We start from the raw sequence: 23,403 nt of genomic DNA, 5'->3' as shown, positions 1-23,403 counted from the left end.
AAACTGCACTTTTGGGCAAAGGCGCATTGCCTGTGTGAACGCTACCTATTGCCTATCTGAGAGCGTGAATCCCTACAATGCACACTGCATGTTACACACACACACAAGGCATGTTATACACACACACTGTGTGCGATAAGCATTACATGTTTCACACATAAACTCAGTGTACACATGTACTGCATCTAAGGCTTCTTTCACACTTCCGTCGGTACGAGGCCGTCACAAAGCGTTGGCGCAACGTACCGACTGACAGTTGTGATTTTTTGCAAAATGTGGGCAGCGGACGCAGTGTTTCAACGCGTCCGCTGCCCATTGTGAAGTCCCAGGGAGGAGGGAGTGTGTTGTGAATTCCGTTCTCGGGCTCCCTCCTGTGGTCATGAGCGGTATTGTGTGAGTTTGTTCTGGGGCTCCCTATGGTGGCCTTTAGCGATATGGCTGGTCTTGGCTGGGCTCAGCTTCTTCATTTCCTGCTATGCTGAGGCCTATTTAATTCACCTGGCCCTTCATTTGTTGCCTGCTGTCGGTGTATTCAGTCCTGTTTCTGAGAGCTCCTGAATATTCCTTGCGACCAGTCTCCTGCTGGAGAAGTTAAGTTGTTTGTTCTTTTTGCTCATTATTTCCTTGAAAACGTTTCTCTGTACATGATGAGTTCAGTCCAGCTTGCTTATATGTGATTTTTCGCTTGCTGGTTAGTTCTGGGGTGCAGAGTGCGCCCCTCACATCGTGAGTCGGTGTGGGGGTTCTTGTATTCTCTGCGTGGTTTATTTTTGATAGTTTTTGTACTGACCGCACAGACTCCTATCTATTTTCAGTCTATCTAGTGTTAGCGGGCCTCATTTGCTTTACCTGTTTCATTTCTACGTTTGTCTATTCCCCTTAACTCACCGTTATTATTTGTGGGGGGCTGACTAAATCTTTGGGGTTATTTCTCTGAGGCAAGTGAGGTCTTTGCTTTCTCTCTAGGGGTAGTCAGTTTCTCAGGCTGTGAACGTGGCATCTAGGATTTTAGGAACGCTCCACGGCTGCCTTTAGTGTTTGTGGATAGGATCAGGATTGCGGTCAGTATAGCTTCCACCTCCCCAGAACTGGTCCTATATTCTGGTCACATGTGTCAGGTCAGTTTTGAGATCCTACCACCGGATCATAACAGTACAGCAGGCCATGAAGTGTTAATGCAGCAGAAGAGGGAGAAGAGAAATCCTGAAGTCATTTTTTTTTTCCTCTGCACTGTGTTTAGCCTCTCCCCTCCCCTTAATCTCTGGGTGGTTCTGAATTCAGTTGCAGATATGGACATTCAGAGTCTGTCTTCTAGTGTGGATCATCTCACTGCAAGGGTGCAGGGCATTCAGGATTATGTAGTCCGCAGTCCTATGTCAGAGTCTAAAATACCAATTCCTGAACTGTTCTCCGGAGATAGATCTAGGTTTTTGAACTTTAAGAATAATTGTAAGTTATTCCTTTCTCTGAGACCTCGCTCCTCAGGTGACTCTGTTCAGCAAGTTAAAATTATTATTTCTTTGTTACGTGGTGACCCTCAAGATTGGGCATTCTCTCTGGCGCCAGGAGATCCTGCACTGCTAAATGTGGATGCGTTTTTTCTGGCGCTTGGAGTGCTTTATGAGGAACCAAATCTGGTAGACCAAGCAGAGAAGGTTTTGCTGGCTCTCTCTCAGGGTCAAGATGAAGCAGAGGTTTACTGTCAGAAGTTTAGGAAGTGGTCTGTGCTCACTCAATGGAATGAGTGCGCCCTGGCGGCGATTTTCAGAAAGGGTCTTTCTGAAGCCCTTAAAGATGTTATGGTGGGGTTCCCCACACCTGCGGGTCTGAATGAGTCAATGTCTTTGGCCATTCAGATTGATCGGCGTTTGCGGGAACGCAAACCTGTGCACCATCTGGCGGTATTTTCTGAGCAGAAACCTGAGCCTATGCAATGCGACAGGACTCTGACCAGAGTTGAACGGCAAAACCACAGACATCAGAATGGGTTGTGCTTTTACTGTGGTGATTCTACTCATGTTATCTCAGCATGCTCTAAACGCACAAAAAGGTTCACCAAGTCTGTCACCATTGGTACTGTACAACCTAAATTCATTTTGTCTGTTACTTTGATTTGCTCTCTGTCATCCTACTCAGTTATGGCTTTTGTGGATTCAGGTGCCGCCCTGAATTTGATGGATTTGTCATTTGCCAGGCGCTGTGGTTTTATCTTGGAGCCTTTACAATTCCCTATTCCACTAAGGGGAATTGATGCTACACCATTGGCCAAGAATAAACCTCAGTACTGGACTCAAGTGACTATGTGCATGGCTCCTGCACATCAGGAGGTGATTCGCTTTCTTGTGCTACATAATTTGCATGATGTTGTCGTGTTGGGTCTGCCATGGCTGCAAGCTCATAATCCAGTCCTGGATTGGAAAGAAATGTCTGTGTCAAGTTAGGGTTGCCAGGGAATTCATGGCGATGCCCCTTTGGTGTCAATTGCTTCTTCTACTCCTTCTGAAGTCCCTGAATTTTTGTCGGACTACCAGGATGTATTTGATGAGCCCAAATCCAGTGCCCTACCTCCTCATAGGGATTGTGATTGTGCCATAAATCTGATTCCTGGTAGTAAGTTCCCTAAGGGACGACTTTTTAATTTATCTGTACCAGAACATGCCGCTATGCAGAGTTATATAAAGGAGTCCTTGGAGAAGGGGCATATTCGCCCGTCCTCGTCCCCTTTGGGTGCGGGGTTCTTTTTTGTGGCCAAGAAGGATGGTTCTCTGAGACCCTGTATAGATTATCGCCTTCTAAATAACATCATGGTCAAATTTCAGTACCCCTTACCACTGTTGTCTGATCTGTTTGCCCGGATTAGGGGGGCCAGTTGGTTCACCAAGATAGATCTTCGAGGAGCGTATAATCTTGTGCGCATAAAGCAGGGCGATGAATGGAAAACAGCATTTAATATGCCCGAAGGCCATTTTGAGTACTTGGTGATGCCTTTTGGGCTTTCTAATGCCCCCTCTGTGTTTCAGTCCTTCATGCACGACATCTTCCGAGAGTATCTGGATACATTTATGATTGTGTACCTGGATGATATTTTGGTCTTTTCTGATGATTGGGAGTCTCATGTGAAGCAGGTCAGGATGGTATTTCAGGTCCTGCGTGCCAATGCCTTGTTTGTGAAGGGCTCTAAATGTCTCTTTGGAGTCCAGAAAATTTCCTTTTTGGGCTTTATTTTTTCTCCTTCTACTATTGAGATGGATCCAGTTAAGGTCCAGGCTATTCATGACTGGACTCAACCTACATCTGTGAAGAGTCTTCAGAAGTTCTTGGGTTTTGCTAATTTTTACCGTCGCTTCATCGCTAATTTTTCTGGCGTGGTTAAGCCTTTGACGGATTTGACCAAGAAGGGTTCTGATGTGACGAATTGGTCTCCTGCGGCCGTGGAGGCCTTTCAGGAGCTGAAACGTCGGTTTTCTTCGGCTCCTGTCTTGCGCCAGCCCGATGTCTCTCTTTCCTTTCAGGTCGAGGTTGATGCTTCTGAGATTGGAGCAGGGGCTGTCTTGTCGCAGAGAAGCTCCGATGGCTCTGTGATGAGAGCATGTGCTTTCTCCCGGACAGATGGACCAGTAGAGTTATTTCCGAAGTTCATTCTTCGGTATTGGCAGGTCATCCTGGGATTTTTGGTACCAGGGATTTGGTGGCGAGGTCCTTCTGGTGGCCTTCCTTGTCGCGGGATGTGCGTTCCTTTTTGCAGTCTTGTGGGATTTGTGCTCGGGCCAAGCCTTGCTGTTCTCGTGCAAGGGGATTGCTTTTGCCTTTGCCTGTCCTGAAGAGGCCTTGGACGCATATTTCCATGGATTTTATTTCGGATCTTCCTGTCTCTCAGAGGATGTCTGTCATCTGGGTGGTTTGTGATCGTTTTTCTAAAATGGTCCATTTAGTACCCTTGCCTAAGCTGCCTTCTTCCTCCGATTTGGTGCCACTGTTTTTTCAGAATGTGGTTCGTTTACATGGTATTCCTGAGAACATTGTGTCTGACAGAGGATCCCAGTTTGTGTCCAGATTTTGGCGGTCCTTTTGTGCTAAGATGGGCATTGAATTGTCTTTTTCGTCGGCCTTCCACTCTCAGACGAATGGCCAAACCGAACAAACTAATCAGACCTTGGAAACTTATTTGAGATGTTTTGTTTCTGCTGATCAGGATGATTGGGTGACTTTTCTGCCATTGGCTGAGTTCGCCCTTAATAATCTGCTACCTTGGTTTCACCGTTCTTTTGCAATTCTGGTTTTTATCCTCGGTTTTCCTCGGGTCAGGTTGAGTCCTCTGACTGTCCTGGGGTGGATTCTGTGGTGGATAGGTTGCAGCAGATTTGGAACCATGTGGTGGACAATTTGACGTTGTCCCAGGAGAAGGCTCAGCGCTTTGCTAACCGCCGTCGCTGTGTGGGTCCCCGACTTCGTGTGGGGGATTTGGTATGGTTGTCTTCTCGTTATGTCCCGATGAAGGTTTCCTCTCCTAAGTTCAAGCCTCGTTTCATCGGTCCTTATAAGATTTTGGAAATCCTCAACCCTGTGTCATTTCGTTTGGACCTCCCAACATCGTTTGCCATTCATAATGTGTTCCATAGGTCATTGTTGCGGAGATACGTGGTGCCTGTGGTCCCTTCTGTTGATCCTCCTGCTCCGGTCTTGGTCGAGGGGGAGTTGGAGTATGTGGTGGAGAAGATCTTGGATTCTCGTATTTCGAGACGGAAGCTTCAGTACTTAGTTAAATGGAAGGGCTATGGTCAGGAGGATAATTCCTGGGTTGTCGCCTCCGATGTCCATGCGGCCGATTTGGTTCGTGCCTTTCATTCGGCTCGTCCTGATCGGCCTGGGAGCTCTGGTGAGGGTTCGGTGACCCCTTCTCAAGGGGGGGGTACTGTTGTGAATTCCGTTCTCGGGCTCCCTCCTGTGGTCATGAGCGGTATTGTGTGAGTTTGTTCTGGGGCTCCCTCTGGTGGCCTTTAGCGATATGGCTGGTCTTGGCTGGGCTCAGCTTCTTCATTTCCTGCTATGCTGAGGCCTATTTAATTCACCTGGCCCTTCATTTGTTGCCTTCTGTCGGTGTATTCAGTCCTGTTTCTGAGAGCTCCTGAATATTCCTTGTGACCAGTCTCCTGCTGGAGAAGTTAAGTTGTTTGTTCTTTTTGCTCATTATTTCCTTGAAAACGTTTCTCTGTACATGATGAGTTCAGTCCAGCTTGCTTATATGTGAACTTGCGCTTGCTGGTTAGTTCTGGGGTGCAGAGTGCGCCCCTCACATCGTGAGTCAGTGTGGGGGATCTTGTATTCTTTGCGTGGTTTATTTTTGATAGTTTTTGTACTGACCGCACAGACTCCTATCTATTTTCAGTCTATCTAGTGTTAGCGGGCCTCATTTGCTTTACCTGTTTCATTTCTACGTTTGTCTATTCCCCTTAACTCACCGTTATTATTTGTGGGGGGCTGACTAAATCTTTGGGGTTATTTCTCTGAGGCAAGTGAGGTCTTTGCTTTCTCTCTAGGGGTAGTCAGTTTCTCAGGCTGTGAACGTGGCATCTAGGATTTTAGGAACGCTCCACGGCTGCCTTTAGTGTTTGTGGATAGGATCAGGATTGCGGTCAGTATAGCTTCCACCTCCCCAGAACTGGTCCTATATTCTGGTCACATGTGTCAGGTCAGTTTTGAGATCCTACCACCGGATCATAACAGGAGTGGAGTTCCAGTCGTGCCTGCACAGTTCAAAATGCAGGACCCGATGTACAAAAAATGTTCCCTTGAACGGTTTTTCGCTACGACAGTCCACCAAATACCGACGCATCCAATGCACGACGTATGGAACGTGTGTCCATACGTCGCGATGCGTCAGTAATACCAGTCTATGGAGAAAAAACGCATCCTGCGGGCAACTTTGCAGGATGCGTTTTGTCACCAAAACACACATTGCATGTTACGCACACAGTAAAGGACAGAGCAGGATTCCTCCCCCTCTTTAGTTACTTCAAACACTTCTATGATCAAAGACTTTTGAGTCCATGACCATGATGTCTACAATGGTCCTTATTCACTTCCAATCTCTTAGGGTACTGTCACACAGTGGCACTTTGGTTGCTACGACGGTACGATCCATGACGTTCCAGCGATATCCATACGATATCGCTGTGTCTGACACGCAGCAGCGATCAGGGACCCTGCTGAGAATCGTACGTCATAGCAGATCGTTTGGAACTTTATTTCGTCGCTGGATCTCCCGCTGTCATCGCTGGATCGTTGTGTGTGACAGCGATCCAGCTATGCGTTCGCTTGTAACCAGGGTAAACATCGGGTTACTAAGCGCAGGGCCGCGCTTAGTAACCCGATGTTTACCCTGGTTACCAGCGTAAAAGTAAAAAAAAAAAAAACGTACATACTCACATTCTGGTGTCCTTCAGGTCCCTTGCCGTCTGCTTCCCGCTCTGACTGACTGCCGGCCGGAAAGTAAGCAGAGCATAGCGGTGACGTCACCGCTGTGATCTGCTTTCACTTTACGGCGGCACTCAGTCAGAGCGGGAAGCAGACGGCGAGGGACCTGACGGGCACCGAAATGTGAGTATGTACTGTTTTTTTTTTTTTACTTTTACGCTGGTAACCAGGGTAAACATTGGGTTACTAAGCGCGGCCCTGCGCTTAGTAACCCGATGTTTACCCTGGTTACCCGGGACCTCGGCATCGTTGGTCGCTGGAGAGCGGTCTGTGTGACAGCTCTCCAGCGACCACACAACGACTTTCCAACGATCACGGCCAGGTCGTATCGCTGGTCGTGATCGTTGGAAAGTTGCAGAGTGTGACAGTACCCTTAGACACTGCTGTGATAACGCATGGCTGTCGTTATCAGAGCAGCTTCTGGCTTGTGAAGGCTGGAGGAGACACTTTTGAGCATAAGGGCCCTGGTTAATTGACAAGTGAGCCCCTCTTTTCCACAATGCCGGCTTTAATCCATTTAGTGGGCAACCCCTTTAAATGAGAGTGTCAAAGATCAGCAGAATGCAGATCTCAGCTCGGCAATGCCATTAAGACAAAGGCACTTAAGTGCCAGAGAACTACCTTAATGTTAATGGGGCTCTCAGAGATTCCATGTTGTGAGCATTGTAGCATCTTTCTACATATAAATAATCATTTGTACGACAGATGTGTCTCACATTCATCATCCATACATAATGGGTCATACAAAATAACAAACAAAGAAATCGCAAGGGTGTGACGTGACCATTTGTCGATTGAAGCTGAGCAGTAATATAGATCTCTCCAGCCCACATAAAGCTTGTATATCTGGCAGGGTTCTACAAGTCAAACTGTAACCTAGACTACAACTGTTAGTGATGGCGTGTGAAGAGATGTGTTTAGATAAAGGCCACATTGAATGTATAACTTGGTGAATGTACAATACTATTAATAATTTGGATCACTCATCGCTTTATAAACTAACTTAGCAGTTCTAGCAGCCGAGCACAATGCTGGTGTATTGAATGCCATAAATAGAGTATATATTGATTTATAATATTCACATTGGGACAGAGAAAAAAAATTATACTAAACACAAACATAAAAAAGTTTGTAAAACTTAAAGGGAATAAGTCATAAAAAAATACTCTCATCAGCCGCTCCTGCTTTCACTGTTATTAGCGGCAGCTGATGGGAGCAGTAGTCCCATCAGCCGACACCAATGACTGGAGGCGAACTTTACACCTCCGATCATTGCTGCGGGCGCACGCTGTCATTTGACAGTGTGGGAACCATGGCTGTCTGATCGGCGGTGATGATTTTACTGCCAATCAGAAGTGGTGTTTGCTGGGCTTTCATGCACATGACAGCGCGATAAACGCCCTGTGTCCGGGGGTCCGAACCTGGTGAAGTCCGTGTTCAGTGTCCATGCCTGAACAGAAGGTGTTCCGTACAGACGCCGAACTTTACTGATGAGAAAAAGGAGATGTGTTCCAGATCCGGTTTGATAAAGGACGCCTTGGTCGTTTGAAACTATGTGAACATTGCCATGGTTGCTTTAAGAAGTAATTTCTAATAAATTTTTGCATTCAAAGAAGCCGGAACACATCTCCTTTTTCTCATCAGTGCTGCACATGTGACCGCACAAGTTTTGTGCTTCAGCAAGCCGTATGTCGCTGTGGGTGAGCTGGCTCATTCTTTTCTCTTTGCCGAACTTTACTGTTCGGGTTCGCCCATCTCTAATGTTCAACAAATTATAAAACTGACCTGTCAATATGATTTTCCAGGTCATTACAAGTTCACAGATACCATACATTTGTAGGTTATTTTTTATTTAAGTGGTGAAAAAAAATTCAAAAGTTTGTAAAAAAAAGTCGGCATCTTCAGAGACGCATAGCGGCTCCATTTTTGATCTGGAGCTGGGTGAGGGCTAATTTTTTGCGTGTCGAGCTGATATTTTTATTGCTATCATTTTGGTGTAGATATAATATTTTGATCTCCTGTTATTACATTTTAATGCATTTTGATTTTTGATTTTTTTTTTTATCGTTACGCCGTTTACAGATAAATTCTTTTTAGATCTTGATAGATTGGGCATTTCTAAATGCGGCAATACTAAATATGTGTATTTTATTTCACATTTTTTTGAATGAGGGGTGATTTAAACTTTCACTTTTTTACTTGTTTTTATATTTTTAAAAACTTTTTAACTTGCTTCAATAGTCTCCATGGGAGACTATAAGCTGCAATCTTCTGATCGATTGTGCTACACATAGCAGGGTTCAGCTTCAAATGCTTATCAGCTATGAGCGCTGGCCACTGGCAACCACAGGGTTCTCCTGCAGACTCCAGGTTGTCATGCCAACCTATGAGCAACCTGCGGTCATGTGACATGGGCACCAATAGGCGGGGTTTGTGACACACTTCCAACACAGGCAGGTTAAATGCCACTGTCAGAGAATGACAGCGGCATTTAACATGTTAACAGCCGAAGGTGGATCGCGATTCCACCTGCGGCTCTTAGGGGCACATGTCAGCTGATGAAATGAGCTGGCATGTGTTGGAAAAGTTGCAGGCTCATCGTCAGAGTCTACAGCAAACAAGGGGAGGCATCATTGGATGTACCTATACAGGTTCCTTTTTTTTTTTTTGTGCACCTATAAACTTGAATGGGCGAGTCTCATTTGAAATACAGACCGAAAATACGGTTGTGTGAATGTAGCCAAAGAGAAGAAAACAAACACTTTTTGTAACTTAATGACTGAAAGACTCCCTCAATTCCTAGGCTACATTCCCACAATGAGCCTTTGATTAGTTTTTGATGCTGCGGATTTTCTGCACCTATTAACCCCTTCATGACCGAAGCTTTTTTCGGTTTTGCGTTTTCGTTTTTCGCTCCCCTCGTTGGCTGTCGCGGCTTCCTGTCCTGCCTTCCTGCCTTCTACTGTATGCGGTCACGTGGGGCCGCCGATTAGAGTCATGAATATGTGGCTCCACCTCCCATAGGGGTGGAGCCGCCTATTCATGACTGTAAATGAGCGGCCCCACGTGACCGCATACAGTAGAAGGCAGAAAGGCAGGACAGAAAGCCGCGACAGCCAACGAGGGAAGCGGGTGAGTATTTTCAGAACAGCGGGGGGGGCGCACAGGGGGTGGGGGGGTGCACAGGGGGTGGGAGGGCGGCGGACAGATAGATCTTTCTTTTAAACACTATTATTCATATCTTCTATGCAGCAAACGCTGCTGCACAGAAGATATGAATCGCGGCTTCAGCACGATGCAGGGGACAGCGCTAAACTTTAGCGCTGTCTCCTGCACGCTCCGTGTGGTACCCACTCGGCACACGGGCGGCACACGTGTGCCGCACGTATGGCCTATGTGAGCTCACGGGCACACGGACACGGATAACTCCGGTACCGATTTTTTCCGGTACCGGAATTATCTGGACGTGTGGGACAGCCCTAAGTGATGAGAAAAAAAATTCCCAAATTTGCTAAAAAAATTGTACAATTTTCCGATACCCATAGCGTTCCCATTTTTCGTGATCTGGGGTTGGGTGAGGGCTTGATTTTTTGCGCACCGAGCTGACGTTTTTAATGATATGACATTTGTATAGATACGATCTTTTGATCACCCATTATTGAAATGTCATGGCAACCAAAACAATGTAATACTGGCGTTTCGATTCTTTTTCTAGCTACACCGTTTAGTGATCAGGCTAATCCTTTTTTACTTATAGATCGGGCGATTCTGAACGCGGCGATACAAAATATGTGTAGGTTTGATTTTATTTTTATTGTTTTATTTTGAATGGGGCAAAAGGGGGTGATTTGAACTTTTATGGTTTTATTTTTTTTCATATTTTTAAACACGTTTTTTTTTCTACTTTTGGCATGCTTCAATAGCCTCCATGGGAGACTAGAAGCTGCCATACCTTGATCGCGTATGCTATATAGAGGCGATGCTCAGATCACCACTATGTAGTAGAATTACAGCATTGCTATAAGTGCCGACCACAGGGTGGCGCTCATAGCAATCTGGCATAAATAACCATAGAGGTCTCAAGGAGACCTCTGTTTGTCATGCCGATGCACCGCTGACCCCCGATCACATGACGGGGTCAGGGGTGCGCGTATTTCCGGCCCGATAGCCAGAAACGCACGTTAAATGCTGCTGTCAGAGTTTGACTAGTTAATAGGCGCGGATGGATCGCGATTCCACACTCGCCTATTGCGGGCACATGTCAGCTGTTGAAAACAGCTGACATGTCGCGGCTTTGAGGTGGGCTCACCGCCGGAGCCCACCTCAAAGCGGAGTTTCTGACGTCGGATGTACTTTTCCATCTGACGTCAGAAAGGGGTTAAGTAAAGTAGATCACTTGCATTTTTTGAGTGTATTTTTTTACACAAGTTTTTAGCGCATTTTTGATGCTGCGGTTTTTGTCTTACTGGTGTGTCACGTTTTACATAAAGCTGTTTTGTTTTTGATACTTCTTGATATTTGGCTTCATGTGCGAATTACATGAGTTTTTAGTGTGTTAAAATTGCGGAAACACTAAATACGTATGTGCATTTTAATCTGCAGATTTTCTGGATCTAATACAATTTTAGGCTACGTTCTCTCAATGAGTATTTGGTGAGTTTTTGATGTTGCAGATTTTGTTCACCATTTCTGCACTTATTAAGTAAATTATGGTACTTGTAATATTTCATTGCATTTTTGGGTGCAGTTTTTACATGTGTTTTTATCACGTTTTTGACGCTGCGTTTTTTTTCTTGTTGGTATGTTATGTTTTAAACAAAGCTGCTTTGTTTTTGATTCTTCCTGGTATTTGGCTTGGACAAAAATTCATTTCTTTCCACTACAGAAACGTACTAAAAACACACGTGTGCTTTTTTACCTGCGGCTTTTTCACATGTAATTAAATTTTATGGATAAAGTCTGCACATAAAACTCAGCACCCGAAAGAGAAATTGACATTTTGCGGATTTGAAACACGCACCGCAGGTCAGAAACCCTGAGTAAAATAAAAGCATAGTGGACATGAGATTTCTATAAATCCCATCCATGTTGCTGGAACTGTAGGCACTGTGTTTTTGACAACAGCAAAAATACTCACCATCAAAAACTAATAGTGGGAGCATAGCCTAATACTTAAGAATGCCATAATAGAGAACTTTCCAAAAAAACATATACCGGTTATCCATATAATGGCCAACAAATGTTTTTTACTTTTTTTGTCATACAAATGATGACAGCAAAGGCAGAAGAAAAATGAATGTGAACCATGTAGTTCAGAGGACGATGACAATTTGTGTAGTCTGTTCTCACTGTACATTATGATTATATTTAAAGACTTTTCATGGTAGTTCAGTATAAACAGTTACCTTATTGGTGACCTTGGAAGAACTTATTTTCTAAGCCTCTGAGAAACGCATATCATCTACGCCAGAAAAGCCATTACAAGTCCATGAACTGTTTAGTTTAAAATAAAAGTGGAATTGGCTGTACTGCAACTTTAAATACTCGTAAGGTTAAAGGCATATTTGGATGAAATGCTCATAAAACTTTTCATAGTCAGGTCAGTGGGGGTTAAACAGCAATGAGAAACCTCAACAATTAGCAAGATCAAGATGGTCTTGTTTCTCATTTTTAATGACTAGGTGGCCATGCCTGATCCATGAGAGAATTTGGAGGTTTTTGCTGTGTCCATTATTTCTAATTGGCATCTGTTCACTTTGAATAGAAAACTATAGTCCTTCACCCTTCCAGTTCCTTTAGGGTTACCAACGTTCAAACTTCTTCAGATAATGATATGACCTTTTGATTGATAGATCATACTATTTATGATCAATTAAAGGGCTTGTGTGGAGACACAAGGGTCAGTGGCTGCTCTCGTCCAGAGGCCCGGCTGCCTTCAGAAAGACCGCATGGACCAGGGCTCATCCCAATGAATGCCCGCTCTTCTTTCCCGTGGGCAGAATACTACTCATACAACACAGGGTGAGGGTAAAAGAGTGTGGCAATACTTTATTGAACCACTAACAGACAATTACATATAGAACAGTCCCAGCAAGTGCATAAGATGGTGCAAATTACAGATTGTCACCCTTCCTGTTATGATCCGGTGACCTTGGAGCCGCATGAGAGACTTTCTCAGGAGTAGGTGGTACCTGTACTGACCGCAAACCCTAAACTAACACCGCAACTAGAAGTAGCCGTGGGATGTACCTAACACGTCCTAGACACCTCGACACAGCCGGAGGACTAAATACCCCTATAGATGGAAATAGGAATTCTATCTTGCCTCAGAGCAGAACCCCAAAGGATAGGCAGCCCCCCACAAATATTGACTGTGAGTATAAGAGGAAAGACACACGCAGGCAGAAAAACAGGATTTAGCAAAAGAGGCACTTCTAGCTAAATAGAAAAGGAAAGGACAGAATTCTAAGCGGTCAGTATGAAAATCCTAAAAATATCCACACCAGATAATACAAATATTCTACATCTAACTAAAGACATAGAAAGTATATCTGCATCTCCTGAGAATCCAGCATGACTGAAAAATCCAAACAAAGTCTAAGCTGGACAAAAACACAATGAATTGCACTGAATTGCAAAGCACACTGCATGTGTGCACAGAGACAAAAAAACAGACACTTATCTTAGCTGAATTGGCAGCAGGGCATGAGGAACCAGAGAGAGATGCAATCCCTCCAAGAACAATGGACAACTGGCAAGGACTCATGGATCCTGCAAACCTAAATACCTAGTAGAGCTGCAATCAGCAAAAACACCGGCCCTGGATTACAACCCCAAGACAACTGCACTACCACCAACAACCACCGGAGGGAGCCCAAGAGCAGAATTCACAACACCTTCCGTCTGATCACCAGGATTAGAGCAGCTGCGACTTTGGGGCTTCCAGTGCCAATTAACTCACTAGAGGCACCCCACTTTTAGCGGGCACCCACAGAGAGAAAGTAATGACAAGCTTAGGAAGCTGACAGTCCATTGAGGGATGTGGCCAGGTGACCTGATTGTCCCAAGGTGGCTTCTCCAAATGTTTATATTGGTCCAGGTGACCATATGGTCCCAACCTGGCTTCTCCAAACATCTCCATGGAGCCAGGTGACCAGATGGTCTCAACCTAGCTTCTCCGAATGTCTCTATGGGGCCAGGTGACCAGATGGTCCCACCTTGACTTCTCTGAATGTCTATATGGGTTCAGTGATGGTCAATGGATCAGATCTGCATTCCTCTAGCTAGGGCTGTGGTCCCTTAATCTGACTTCCTGTAGAGTGCCTCAAATCTGTATCCCTCTGGATGAAGTCCTGGCTGCTGTTCTGTAGAGCTGTGGTCCCTTAATCTAACTTCCTGTAGAGTGCCTCAAATCTGAACCCTCTGGTTGAAGTCCTGGCTGTGGTTCTGTAGAGTCCCATTGCAGAAGGGTAAAGGTCCTTTTTATTTCCACATCTGTCCTTAAGGCCATCATCCACAGGTCATGGCGAAGGTGCGATGAGGTCAACTTTCATTGTTTGAGTATGTAATCAATCTGCATAGTTTGCCCTTCACTGTTTAAAGGTCAACAAACGACATGGACTTATACAATAGGTAAATAGCATATCAGCAAACATTGATTGTTTGGTGACCCTGCACCCCTGTCCTCCAAGGAGAGCAACACAATAATCAATTCAAGAGTCTACATTTAGGCTCATATGAACAATGGCCTATGTCTCTTGACCAACCAAAGAAAAATATGTCTGGTTTAATTAAGAATAAAGGCTATGTCATCACAGCTTGTCTTATGAAGATAGACCCTTTTTGGATTACAGTTTCTCCCATCCTAAGCAAACAGCTGATATTGTTAGAGGAAGATGCTGCTGGCTGTACATTTCTCCTGAAGGGAAAATCTGACTAAGGATGTTCAAAGAGCGGGAGCAGAAGGATGTGAAAAAAAAAACAGATCAAGGAAAGGGAAAAGGGAAAAATATATCAGCTCACCAATTGTAATTGTAGAAACTGCCTCAATAAGGGTGCGGTGCACAGAGACTCCAGACCAGCTTCTGGGCAACAACAGTCGTAAAGAGGAAAAATCCACCAACCGCAAAGTGTGAATTAGAGTTTTTAAAGCATGACTTTTATTGTGACATTAAAACAAAGAATAATAAAAAGCTATATAGCACAAAAAGAGGAAGAGGAAAATGGGGACCAGAGAAACTGGGAGCACAGGTCTACGAGTTTAGAGCTTGTATGCTGTTAGTCCTGAAAAAGGTTTTGTGACAGTAGGGAATATGAAAAAATAAAAATGTAACTGTTACTCACCTGTTTAATCCTCCACCACTCCAGTGGTTCTGGATAAACTTTAATTACTTTGCTACAGTGATCACATGCTATACATCCACATGACTTCGGCAGCCGGTGATGCCCCCATGTATGGCCTTAGCAGTCTTTTGCCTAAAGGTACCTTCACACGAAACGACATCGCTAGCGATCCGTGACGTTGCAGCGTCCTGGCTAGCGATATCGTTTCGTTTGACACGCAGCAGCGATCAGGATCCTGCTGTGATGTCGCTGGTCGCTGAATAAAGTCCAGAACTTTATTTGGTCGTCCGATCGCTGTGTATCGTTGTGTTTGAAAGCAAAAGCAACGATACCCAGCGATGTTTTACACTGGTAACCAGGGTAAACATCGGGTTACCAAGCGCAGGGCCGCGCTTAGTAACCCGATGTTTACCCTGGTTACCAGCATAAAAGTAAAAAAAACAAACAGCACATACTTACATGCGTCCCCCAGCGTCCGCTTCCTGACACTTACTGAGCGCCGGCACCTAAAGTGAAAGTGAAAGCACAGCGGTGACGTCACCGCTCTGCTGTTAGGGCCGGAGCTCAGTCAGTGTCAGGAAGCAGACGCTGGGGGACGCATGTAAGTATGAGCTGTTTGTTTTTTTTACTTTTACGCTGGTAACCAGGGTAAACATCGGGTTACTAAGCGCGGCCCTGCGCTTAGCAACCCGATGTTTACCCTGGTTACCCGGGGACCTCGGCATCGTTGGTCGCTGGAGAGCGGTCTGTGTGACAGCTCTCCAGCGATCAAACAGCGACGCTGCAGCGATCGGCATCGTTGTCGCTATCGCTGCAGCGTCGCTTCGTGTGAAGGTACCTTTACAGGCAGGCATTACTGCTGAGGCTGTGATTGGCTTTATCGGTCGTGTAGCTGTATGGACTGTAAACGTTGCGCAAAGTAAACATCGACCAGTAGGGACCACCGAAGCAGTAGCACTGGATTGACAGGGAACTAACAGGTGACTAAAAGTTGCAGTAAAACAAGTATTCAAAAGTCCTGGACTACACTTTTAAGAAATTACTCCAAAGTGTTTGGAACCTTTCAGATAAAATGTAAGGTTTGCTTTTTTCTTTGTGGTTCTTTACACTTACAAGAAAGTTTACTTAAAGGGAACCTGTCACCTGAATTTGGCTGGTCCTTTTTTGGGTCATATGGGAGGTGTTTTCGGGTCTTTTATTAACCCCTTTTTTTCCCGCTGGCCGCACGCTGGTCGCGAAATTGACTTGACGTTGATTCGCTTTCCTCCCTAGTTAACGCGTGCGCAAAGCAATCTTGCAGTATGCTTTGCCCGACTGCGGGCAAAGCCGAAAACCGTTAGTGTGCATGCGCCGGCGCACTATGTCCTGGAACACAGCGAAATACTTCCGGGACATAGTGCGCTGGCGCATGCGCACTAATGGTTTTCGGCTTTGCCCGCAGTTGGGCAAAGCATACTGCGCGTGCGCAAGGCAAAATTGCTTTGCGCACGTGTTAACTAGGGAGGAAAGTGAATCAACGTCAAGTTAATTTCGCGACCAGCGTGCGGCCAGCGGGAAAGAAAGGGGTTAATAAAAGACCCGAAAACACCGCCCATATGACCCAAAAAGGGACCCGCCAAATTCAGGTGACAGGTTCCCTTTAACTTTCTTATGACCACCCAATAACTGGAGCAGCCACTAATATTGCAGTCACTTTGACAAAATGTCACTTATGGCAACTACGTACTTCATATTTCAGCTCAATCTTGAAAATCTAGACTTGGACAAGGTATAATATTAGGTTTAGAAATCCAGCTTCCTCCCATGACATTTTAACAAAAAAAATTGCAATAATTTGTATCTAAAAATCAATCATCAACCATCTAGTGCTAGATTAATATTTTTGCAAATATTTTTGTTTGAACCACATAAAGGATGTTTTCAAATCCTAAAATTATGACCTAGTTCTGTACTTCCCTTTTCACTAACGCGAGAGGTCCAATTACAGCTAATACCATATGCAACATCCACACCCCAAATACCAAACATTTGTAATAAAGCTACATGGTTTCATAGGAAAAACGTGTAAACGAAAAAGCTGCATTATATAAGAGAAAGCTGAATTGATTTTGTGCATATTAATTTAATCGTATATTCGCAAATGAATTATGGAGTTGAGATGTGACCTTATCTATATGTGTACAAACTAATAAGGACACCATCAATCCATCTATAACAAAACCGGTGCAATCCTTTGATGCTGACTTAGGACATCTCAGAAATTGGTTTTTTTTTTAATATGAAAATGGCTGCAGCAGAGAAGTCGCAATATCGCGTATTTATCAAGTTATGATAGTTATATTGCCAGACCTGGTGCACAGATGTCCTTCTAGATCAAACTGCATCAAATTAAGTTATTGCGAAAAATATTACATGTATACCCGCGAACAAGGAGAATACGGTAAATGTGTCATATAAAGTGTATGCGCCCCAGCAGGTCTTCAGTAAAGACAGAAAACGTTATAATAATAGCCACAATAAATATAATGCAGAACTGGAGCTGAGCTATTCTCTGATGTGTGCCGAGCATCTGAAAACTTTTAGTATAACCCTGCATTCTGCATCCACTTCTGGAAATGCATTATTAAAAGACACAGGAGATGCCAAAAACACAGTTTAGTAACAAAAGCATCCAAGATCAAAGAGCCATGAATTAAAAAAAAAAAACCCTGGGAGACCTTCTTCATGTCACGCTCCTCATAGGAGCAGAAGTAAATCAAGGATTTAAGCAGAGAAAACCTTATCTCGCTGTCAAAGTTCCCAATTAACCCATTATGAGCCTAAGTTTGCTCTATAATAAACAACAACAAAGTTTGAATAACTATAACCCAAACTAGTAAGCAAAAGTAAACTTACCGAAATATCGGCTTTTGAAGATGCTTTTTCTTAACTGTAATGGCGTCACCCATTTAAATCTTAGGAAATGTATAATTTTGTTTTCCAGAGAATTAAGAAAAAAAAAGTTAGACTAAAAGTTAAAAAAAAGTCCAACAAGGAAAAAAAAAAGTAATATTGACCTTCAGCTATTGTGCTACAGTCACTTTCCAAAGTAGGTTGTGCGTTGTGTGTTTTCTTTCTTTAACTGCTGTGCGAAAACAATCCATTGAGGCCACGGGAGTTTGCACACAACCGGAGAGAGCGGACGGGACCAAAGCACATGTTTAAAGTTGACTGAGAAAAGGAGAAGGGCCACAGTCACAGACGACTCAAGTCTGCAAGGAAAAGTGAAACTCAGCCAAGAGCATTTCAAACTTCAGGAGAAAAAAAAAAAAAAGTGCTCAGCAAGTTCTCATACTACAGCTATGAGAATAAGTGCTGCTCGTATCCGTCATAGCTCCTAAAACATATGGGCAATCCAGAGCGTCCCAACCACTGCTGAAAGACAAACTGATTTTTTTTTTTTTTTTTCAGAATAAAAGTTTTGGGGCTGTCCTTAAGTTTTCCATGTAAACGTCTTTAGAAAGTTTGTTCAGTTAGAAGAACTGCGCACAGATTAATGAAGACGGATCGTCTGTGTGGCTGGCCGCCTTTCAAGAGATTATAATTACTTTACAATCTGGCTTTTATTCACTCCTGGATGATGTTGAGATATAACAACATACAAATTAAAGACTTATTCTGTGTTATGGCACTTCTTTTTTTTTTTTTTTCGGCCTCATAAGGAATTCCAGAATGTGGCATTTAGAAAACATATAATCCGTCATTGTGATGTTATATAATGGTGGCATATGTGCGTGTGACACATGAATGTGCCAATGGAATAAACTGAAATGTTGTTCTTGTAAAATATAAGAAAATATAAACATTTTTCGGATTACCCCACGATTTTTTTTAAGGCTGCGTAGCTATTTAAAAATGTTTATTTTTTTTATGACACAAGTTTCTTAGGTGTCATTTTGGGTAAATATTTGGTAGCACTTAATTACATTTTCGTAATATGCACAAATGCATCAAAAGCAATTCCACTGTTAGCTTCTTATTTTTCAATGTTAAAATTAAAGGGAGTCTGTCAGTAGGTTTTTTTTCTATGTAATCTGAGAACACCATGAGTTAGGGACTGAGACACAGATTTCAGGGATGTGTCACTTATTAGGCTGTGTGCTGCTGTTTTCTTGCAAGCAGGACCCTCACTCCTTTTAGTATCTGTTGAGATATGTGTTATTCTATAAGTTGTTTATTGCCTGTACAAGTCCTTCCTAAAATTGTTAAGTGCTATGGAATATGTTGTGCTTTATCAGCAAGAGATTATCACTGCTGGACTGGTGTCCTCGTGCCACCTGGTCCAACCGCCCCCAGCACTGATTAGTAGCTTACTGTCAATAGATAATAGGCAGAGAAAATGGTGGTGGAGGTGGGGACAGCTTTCTGAGATCTGCTGCATGCTGCCTCTAAAAACTCTGATTGTGCCACAACTCCTGCACTTAATAATAATAATCTTTATTTTTATATAGTGCTAACATATGCCGCAGCGCTTTCCAGTTTGCTCACATTATCATCACTGTCCCCGATGGGGCTCACAATCTAAATTCCCTATCAGTATGTCTTTGGAATGTGGGAGGAAACCGGAGCACCCGGAGGAAACCCATGCAAACACAGGAAGAACATACAAACTCTTTGTAGATGTTGTCCTTGGAGAGATTTGAACCCAGGAGTCCAGCGCTGCAAGGCTGCAGTGCTAACCACTGAGCCACCGTGCTGCCCTGTGACTTAACCTCATAACTTCCCCAGGACCCCGCAATTGTCCAGTCAGTCCTTACGATTGCTGCTGACATCAACAAAGGAAAGGGAGCCCTCTGTGCTGTGATAGCATAGATTGGGGTCCTTCCTGAGAGAGCTGCAGGGCAGCTATCAATAACCTTAATGTACACGTACAACAGCCTGCTGGAGAAGAGACACTCTCCTATGATGTAAATTTTCTGTATGATCACATGGGAAAGGGTTAAATAGGTGGTGCCCTGACCACCCATGATTGTGGTCCATAGCTCACAGTGGTGGGTAGAGAGCATGACAAGCATATAGCGAAATTACAGCAACCATGCATGGAAGGATGGATGTATTATTATGGAGTAGTGCTATTGCCACATATTTAGCCCAAATTGACAGCAATTGTCACTGGTTTATCACGACAGACAGTAGTCAGAAGTCCGCAGCATCTGAATTCTCCTACTTCTGCGCTGAATAGAAGCACTTCACCTATTTATTAAACGGTATAAATTTCTTTGGGCAGTGCAGGGGTTAATCTGCTTTGTTGGGAGCTCCTGGAGCTAAGGCTCACAGCTGTGCACTGTTAGCCACTCCTATCCCCTATATAATCTGGGTCCTGACTGACACACATTGTCAGAGCTAGCTTATGCTGCATGGCTAGCAGGACAGCTGTGGTGGTTATTTGAGTAGTTGGTTGGTGGATTTATCTATGACAGCTGCTTGGTTTTGTGAGTGTGATTAATTTTGTTCTCCTACTCTGGTTTAACCTCATCCTCCACTCCCCGGTGCATACCTCTGTTATATGTGAGTGTATATTTGTATGTTTGGTATTTTCTGTTACCCCTGTTCATATTACCCTGTTAGTCTGGTTGGTGTACTATGGTGTACTACTACTCCCTTCTCCCCTGAGTGGGGGAAGGGTACAGACTGAGGGCGGATTCAGGAGACAAGGCAAGGTATGTGGCCCTGGCATCTTCACCTTTACAAGTAACTCAGGGAACAGGGCGTGCTAGAGCACCCCCTAGCATTAGGGACAGGGAAGGAGCCCCTGGTCCCGGGACACCCGATAACAGAGTTGTGAGAGCAATTTTCTACTTTCATTGTTGTGAAGCCCTAAACCTTGTGTGTTTCAAATTGTCAAAATTTTATACGCTTTTCATGAACGAATAGTAGAAGCAAGTATGATTAAAAAACTTAATATTATCAGTGAATTCTACTTCTTTCTCATCTTGTGAGCCACATATTCTTCTCTCTCCTGAACTCACCAGACACTCTGACAAACAGCTAAAATCTGTCCTATGAACCGCCAGCACAGCGATGTGTCAGGGTTCATCATCACCTATTATACTCTATGGTGAAGGAAAAGGGGAAGAAGGACTGGGGGGTGGAGTGAGAAAACTATCGTAGGGAAATAAGACAGGAAGAGTGTGCTGAAGTGAATGAGTGATTTAGCTGATGTCAGATCTGGATTCACAGCCACAAAGCTCAGCACCGCTGTGTAATCTCTTCCATGGTGCTACTTCTGAACGTGCTCAACAGACAAAGAAGAGCAGGAATGCCTCTGCTTCTGCAGTGTAGGAGATATCATAGTAGCTAATCTTCTCACACTGATTCATAGAAAACTGAAAACTACAGATAAAGCCTGCCGGTGAGAAAACTTTTGAAAAATGCAGGATGCAAGTCATATAATGACCATTAATCTTGTTATTTCTCAAATAGCAGACACAACAGCATTTTCAGAAAAGATATCTTGAGTAATAGGTACACTTTCATTTCCTAAATCATCTCTTCTGCTTCTATAAACTTCCATTTAATCACAAGAAAATGAGTTCCTGATGTGAAAAGTTGGTAGATATCATCCCTTTCTCAGAACTTACACACCTCGTAGAAGCCTTTCTCTTTGTTGAAGAAAATAAGTAGAATCATTTCATCTCAGCAGTTTTCCAAAAACAACATGCCATACTGTTCTTCAAAAGTATTCAGATTATCTGAGGCCACTTGTGTGGTGTGTTAGATTCTGTCATCTGTATGAGGCCTCTGCTACAGGTAAATGTGTCATGTGCCATTCTTGACTGCAATTTTGCCATCATTTTCACCCACCTGATCACTATTTTACCAAACCGTCACACTAACATCTACTATCACACAGCCTTATGGGGCTTTCAGTAATTTTCCGTTACCCATGTTTAAGTCTATATTTAAAGAGAATCTGTCAGCACAATTGAGTACCACACATCACAATGCTTTGCTTACTGGATCCCTAGAAAACGTTTTTTGAGAAAATCTTATTTATGGCACATAGCTAAGCAATGCCCCGATAACAATACAGTGGCATGTAAAAGTTTGGCACCCCTGGTCAAAATGACTGTTATTGTGAACAGTTAAGCAAGTGGAAGATGAAATTATCTCTAAAAGGCCTAAGGTTAAAGATGACACATTTCCTTTGTATTTTAGGCAAAAAATATAAATTTTTTCATCTTTTACATTTTAAAAATTACAAAAGGGAAAATGGACTGATGCAAAAGTTTGGACACCCTTGAATGTTTGTGTGCTCAGGTAACTTTGACCAAGGTTTCAGATCTTAATTAGCCTGTTAGGGCTATGGATTGTTCACTATCATCATTAGGAAAGGTCAGGTGATGCAGATTTCCCAGCTTTATAAAATCCCAGCCTCCAATAACCTTGTGCCAAAAAACAGCAGCCATGGGTTCTTCTAAGCAGCTGTCTAGCACTCTGAAAATGGTGGAGGCCCACAAAGCAGGAGGTTATATTAAGATAGCAAAGTTTTTTCAAGTCACCCTTTGCTCAGTTTGGAATGTAAGATAAGAAATGCCAGTTGACAGGATCAGTGGAGATCAAGATAAGGTCTAGGAGACCAAGCAAAATGTCAGTGAGAGCTGCTTGTAGTATTGCTAGAGAAGTAAATCAAAACCCCCAATTGACTGCAAAAAACCTTGAGAAAGATTTAGCAGATTCTGGAGTTGTGGTACATTGTTCTACTGTTCAGAGACACCTGAACAGATATGGCCTTCATGCAAGAGTCATCAGAAGAAAACTTCTCCTGCGTTCACCATAAAATTCAGCGTCAGAAGTATGCAAAAGAACATCAAAACAAGCCTGATGCATGTTGGAAGCAAGTCCTGTTGACCGATGAGTTTAAAATAAAACTCTGAGTCAAATTAGTGATAGATCTAAGAACAAACCTCCTATATATTCAGACAGCGCTTTGAGGAAGCATTTATGTAGGGGACACTTATGCACATTGTATGCCAGTGCCTGGCAGTTAAATATGGCAGTTAGACAGGACAGGAGACAGGTAGGACATTCAAAGAAACCTACTTCCAGAACATTTGGATTGCAAAAATTATTCACCATACATATTTGTACAATTTATTTTTCTGGCTGCTGCATTCACTCACATCTGCCGTCCTTGCACAAACTCTTTGCACTCCATCCTCTCCTATGTACAGCACTCATGCTCTTTACACAATCCTAAACTGCACAGATCCATTCACTCCCACCATACAGCATAACAGACTCTCTCACAAATCAATTAACCATCTGCTCACTCTCTTTACCCCTTTTCTCCTAGTCACTGGGGACATCTCTCCCAATCCCAGCACTTCTTGTAATACTAAATTGAAATCCTCCCCTACTATACTCAGAGACCCTGCGAATCTCATTAATATTACCTGCTGTCTCTTTTAACTGGACCCTCTGGAATTCATGATCAGCGTGTTATAAACTATCCAACATCTATTACTTTTTCCTTTCAAATTTCCATAACCTAGATCAAGCAGTCAGACACCACCGCCGCTGCTGCTCTTTCATATGGTGGCCTAC

General features: G+C 43.6%; 1 protein-coding gene across 2 annotated transcripts in view; it reads right to left on the bottom strand.

The window, feature by feature from the left end:
* Positions 1 to 23,403, bottom strand: part of PDE1A (phosphodiesterase 1A) — a 336,062-nt gene that overhangs the window by 177,285 nt on the left and 135,374 nt on the right. The window contains exon 1 of one of the 2 annotated variants that reach the window (XM_077272586.1): positions 17,713 to 17,908. The exons of the other annotated variant lie outside the window; for it this stretch is intronic. Coding sequence (XP_077128701.1) covers positions 17,713 to 17,765 — 53 coding nt within the window. The 5' untranslated portion in view covers positions 17,766 to 17,908. Of the gene's footprint in view, positions 1 to 17,712; positions 17,909 to 23,403 lie in introns of those variants that run through there. 2 annotated transcript variants of the gene reach the window in all.

This window comes from Ranitomeya variabilis, chromosome 7 (genome assembly GCF_051348905.1).
Source record: "Ranitomeya variabilis isolate aRanVar5 chromosome 7, aRanVar5.hap1, whole genome shotgun sequence".
NCBI lineage: Eukaryota > Metazoa > Chordata > Amphibia > Anura > Dendrobatidae > Ranitomeya > Ranitomeya variabilis.
This window is presented reverse-complemented; position numbering and strand designations above follow the sequence as displayed.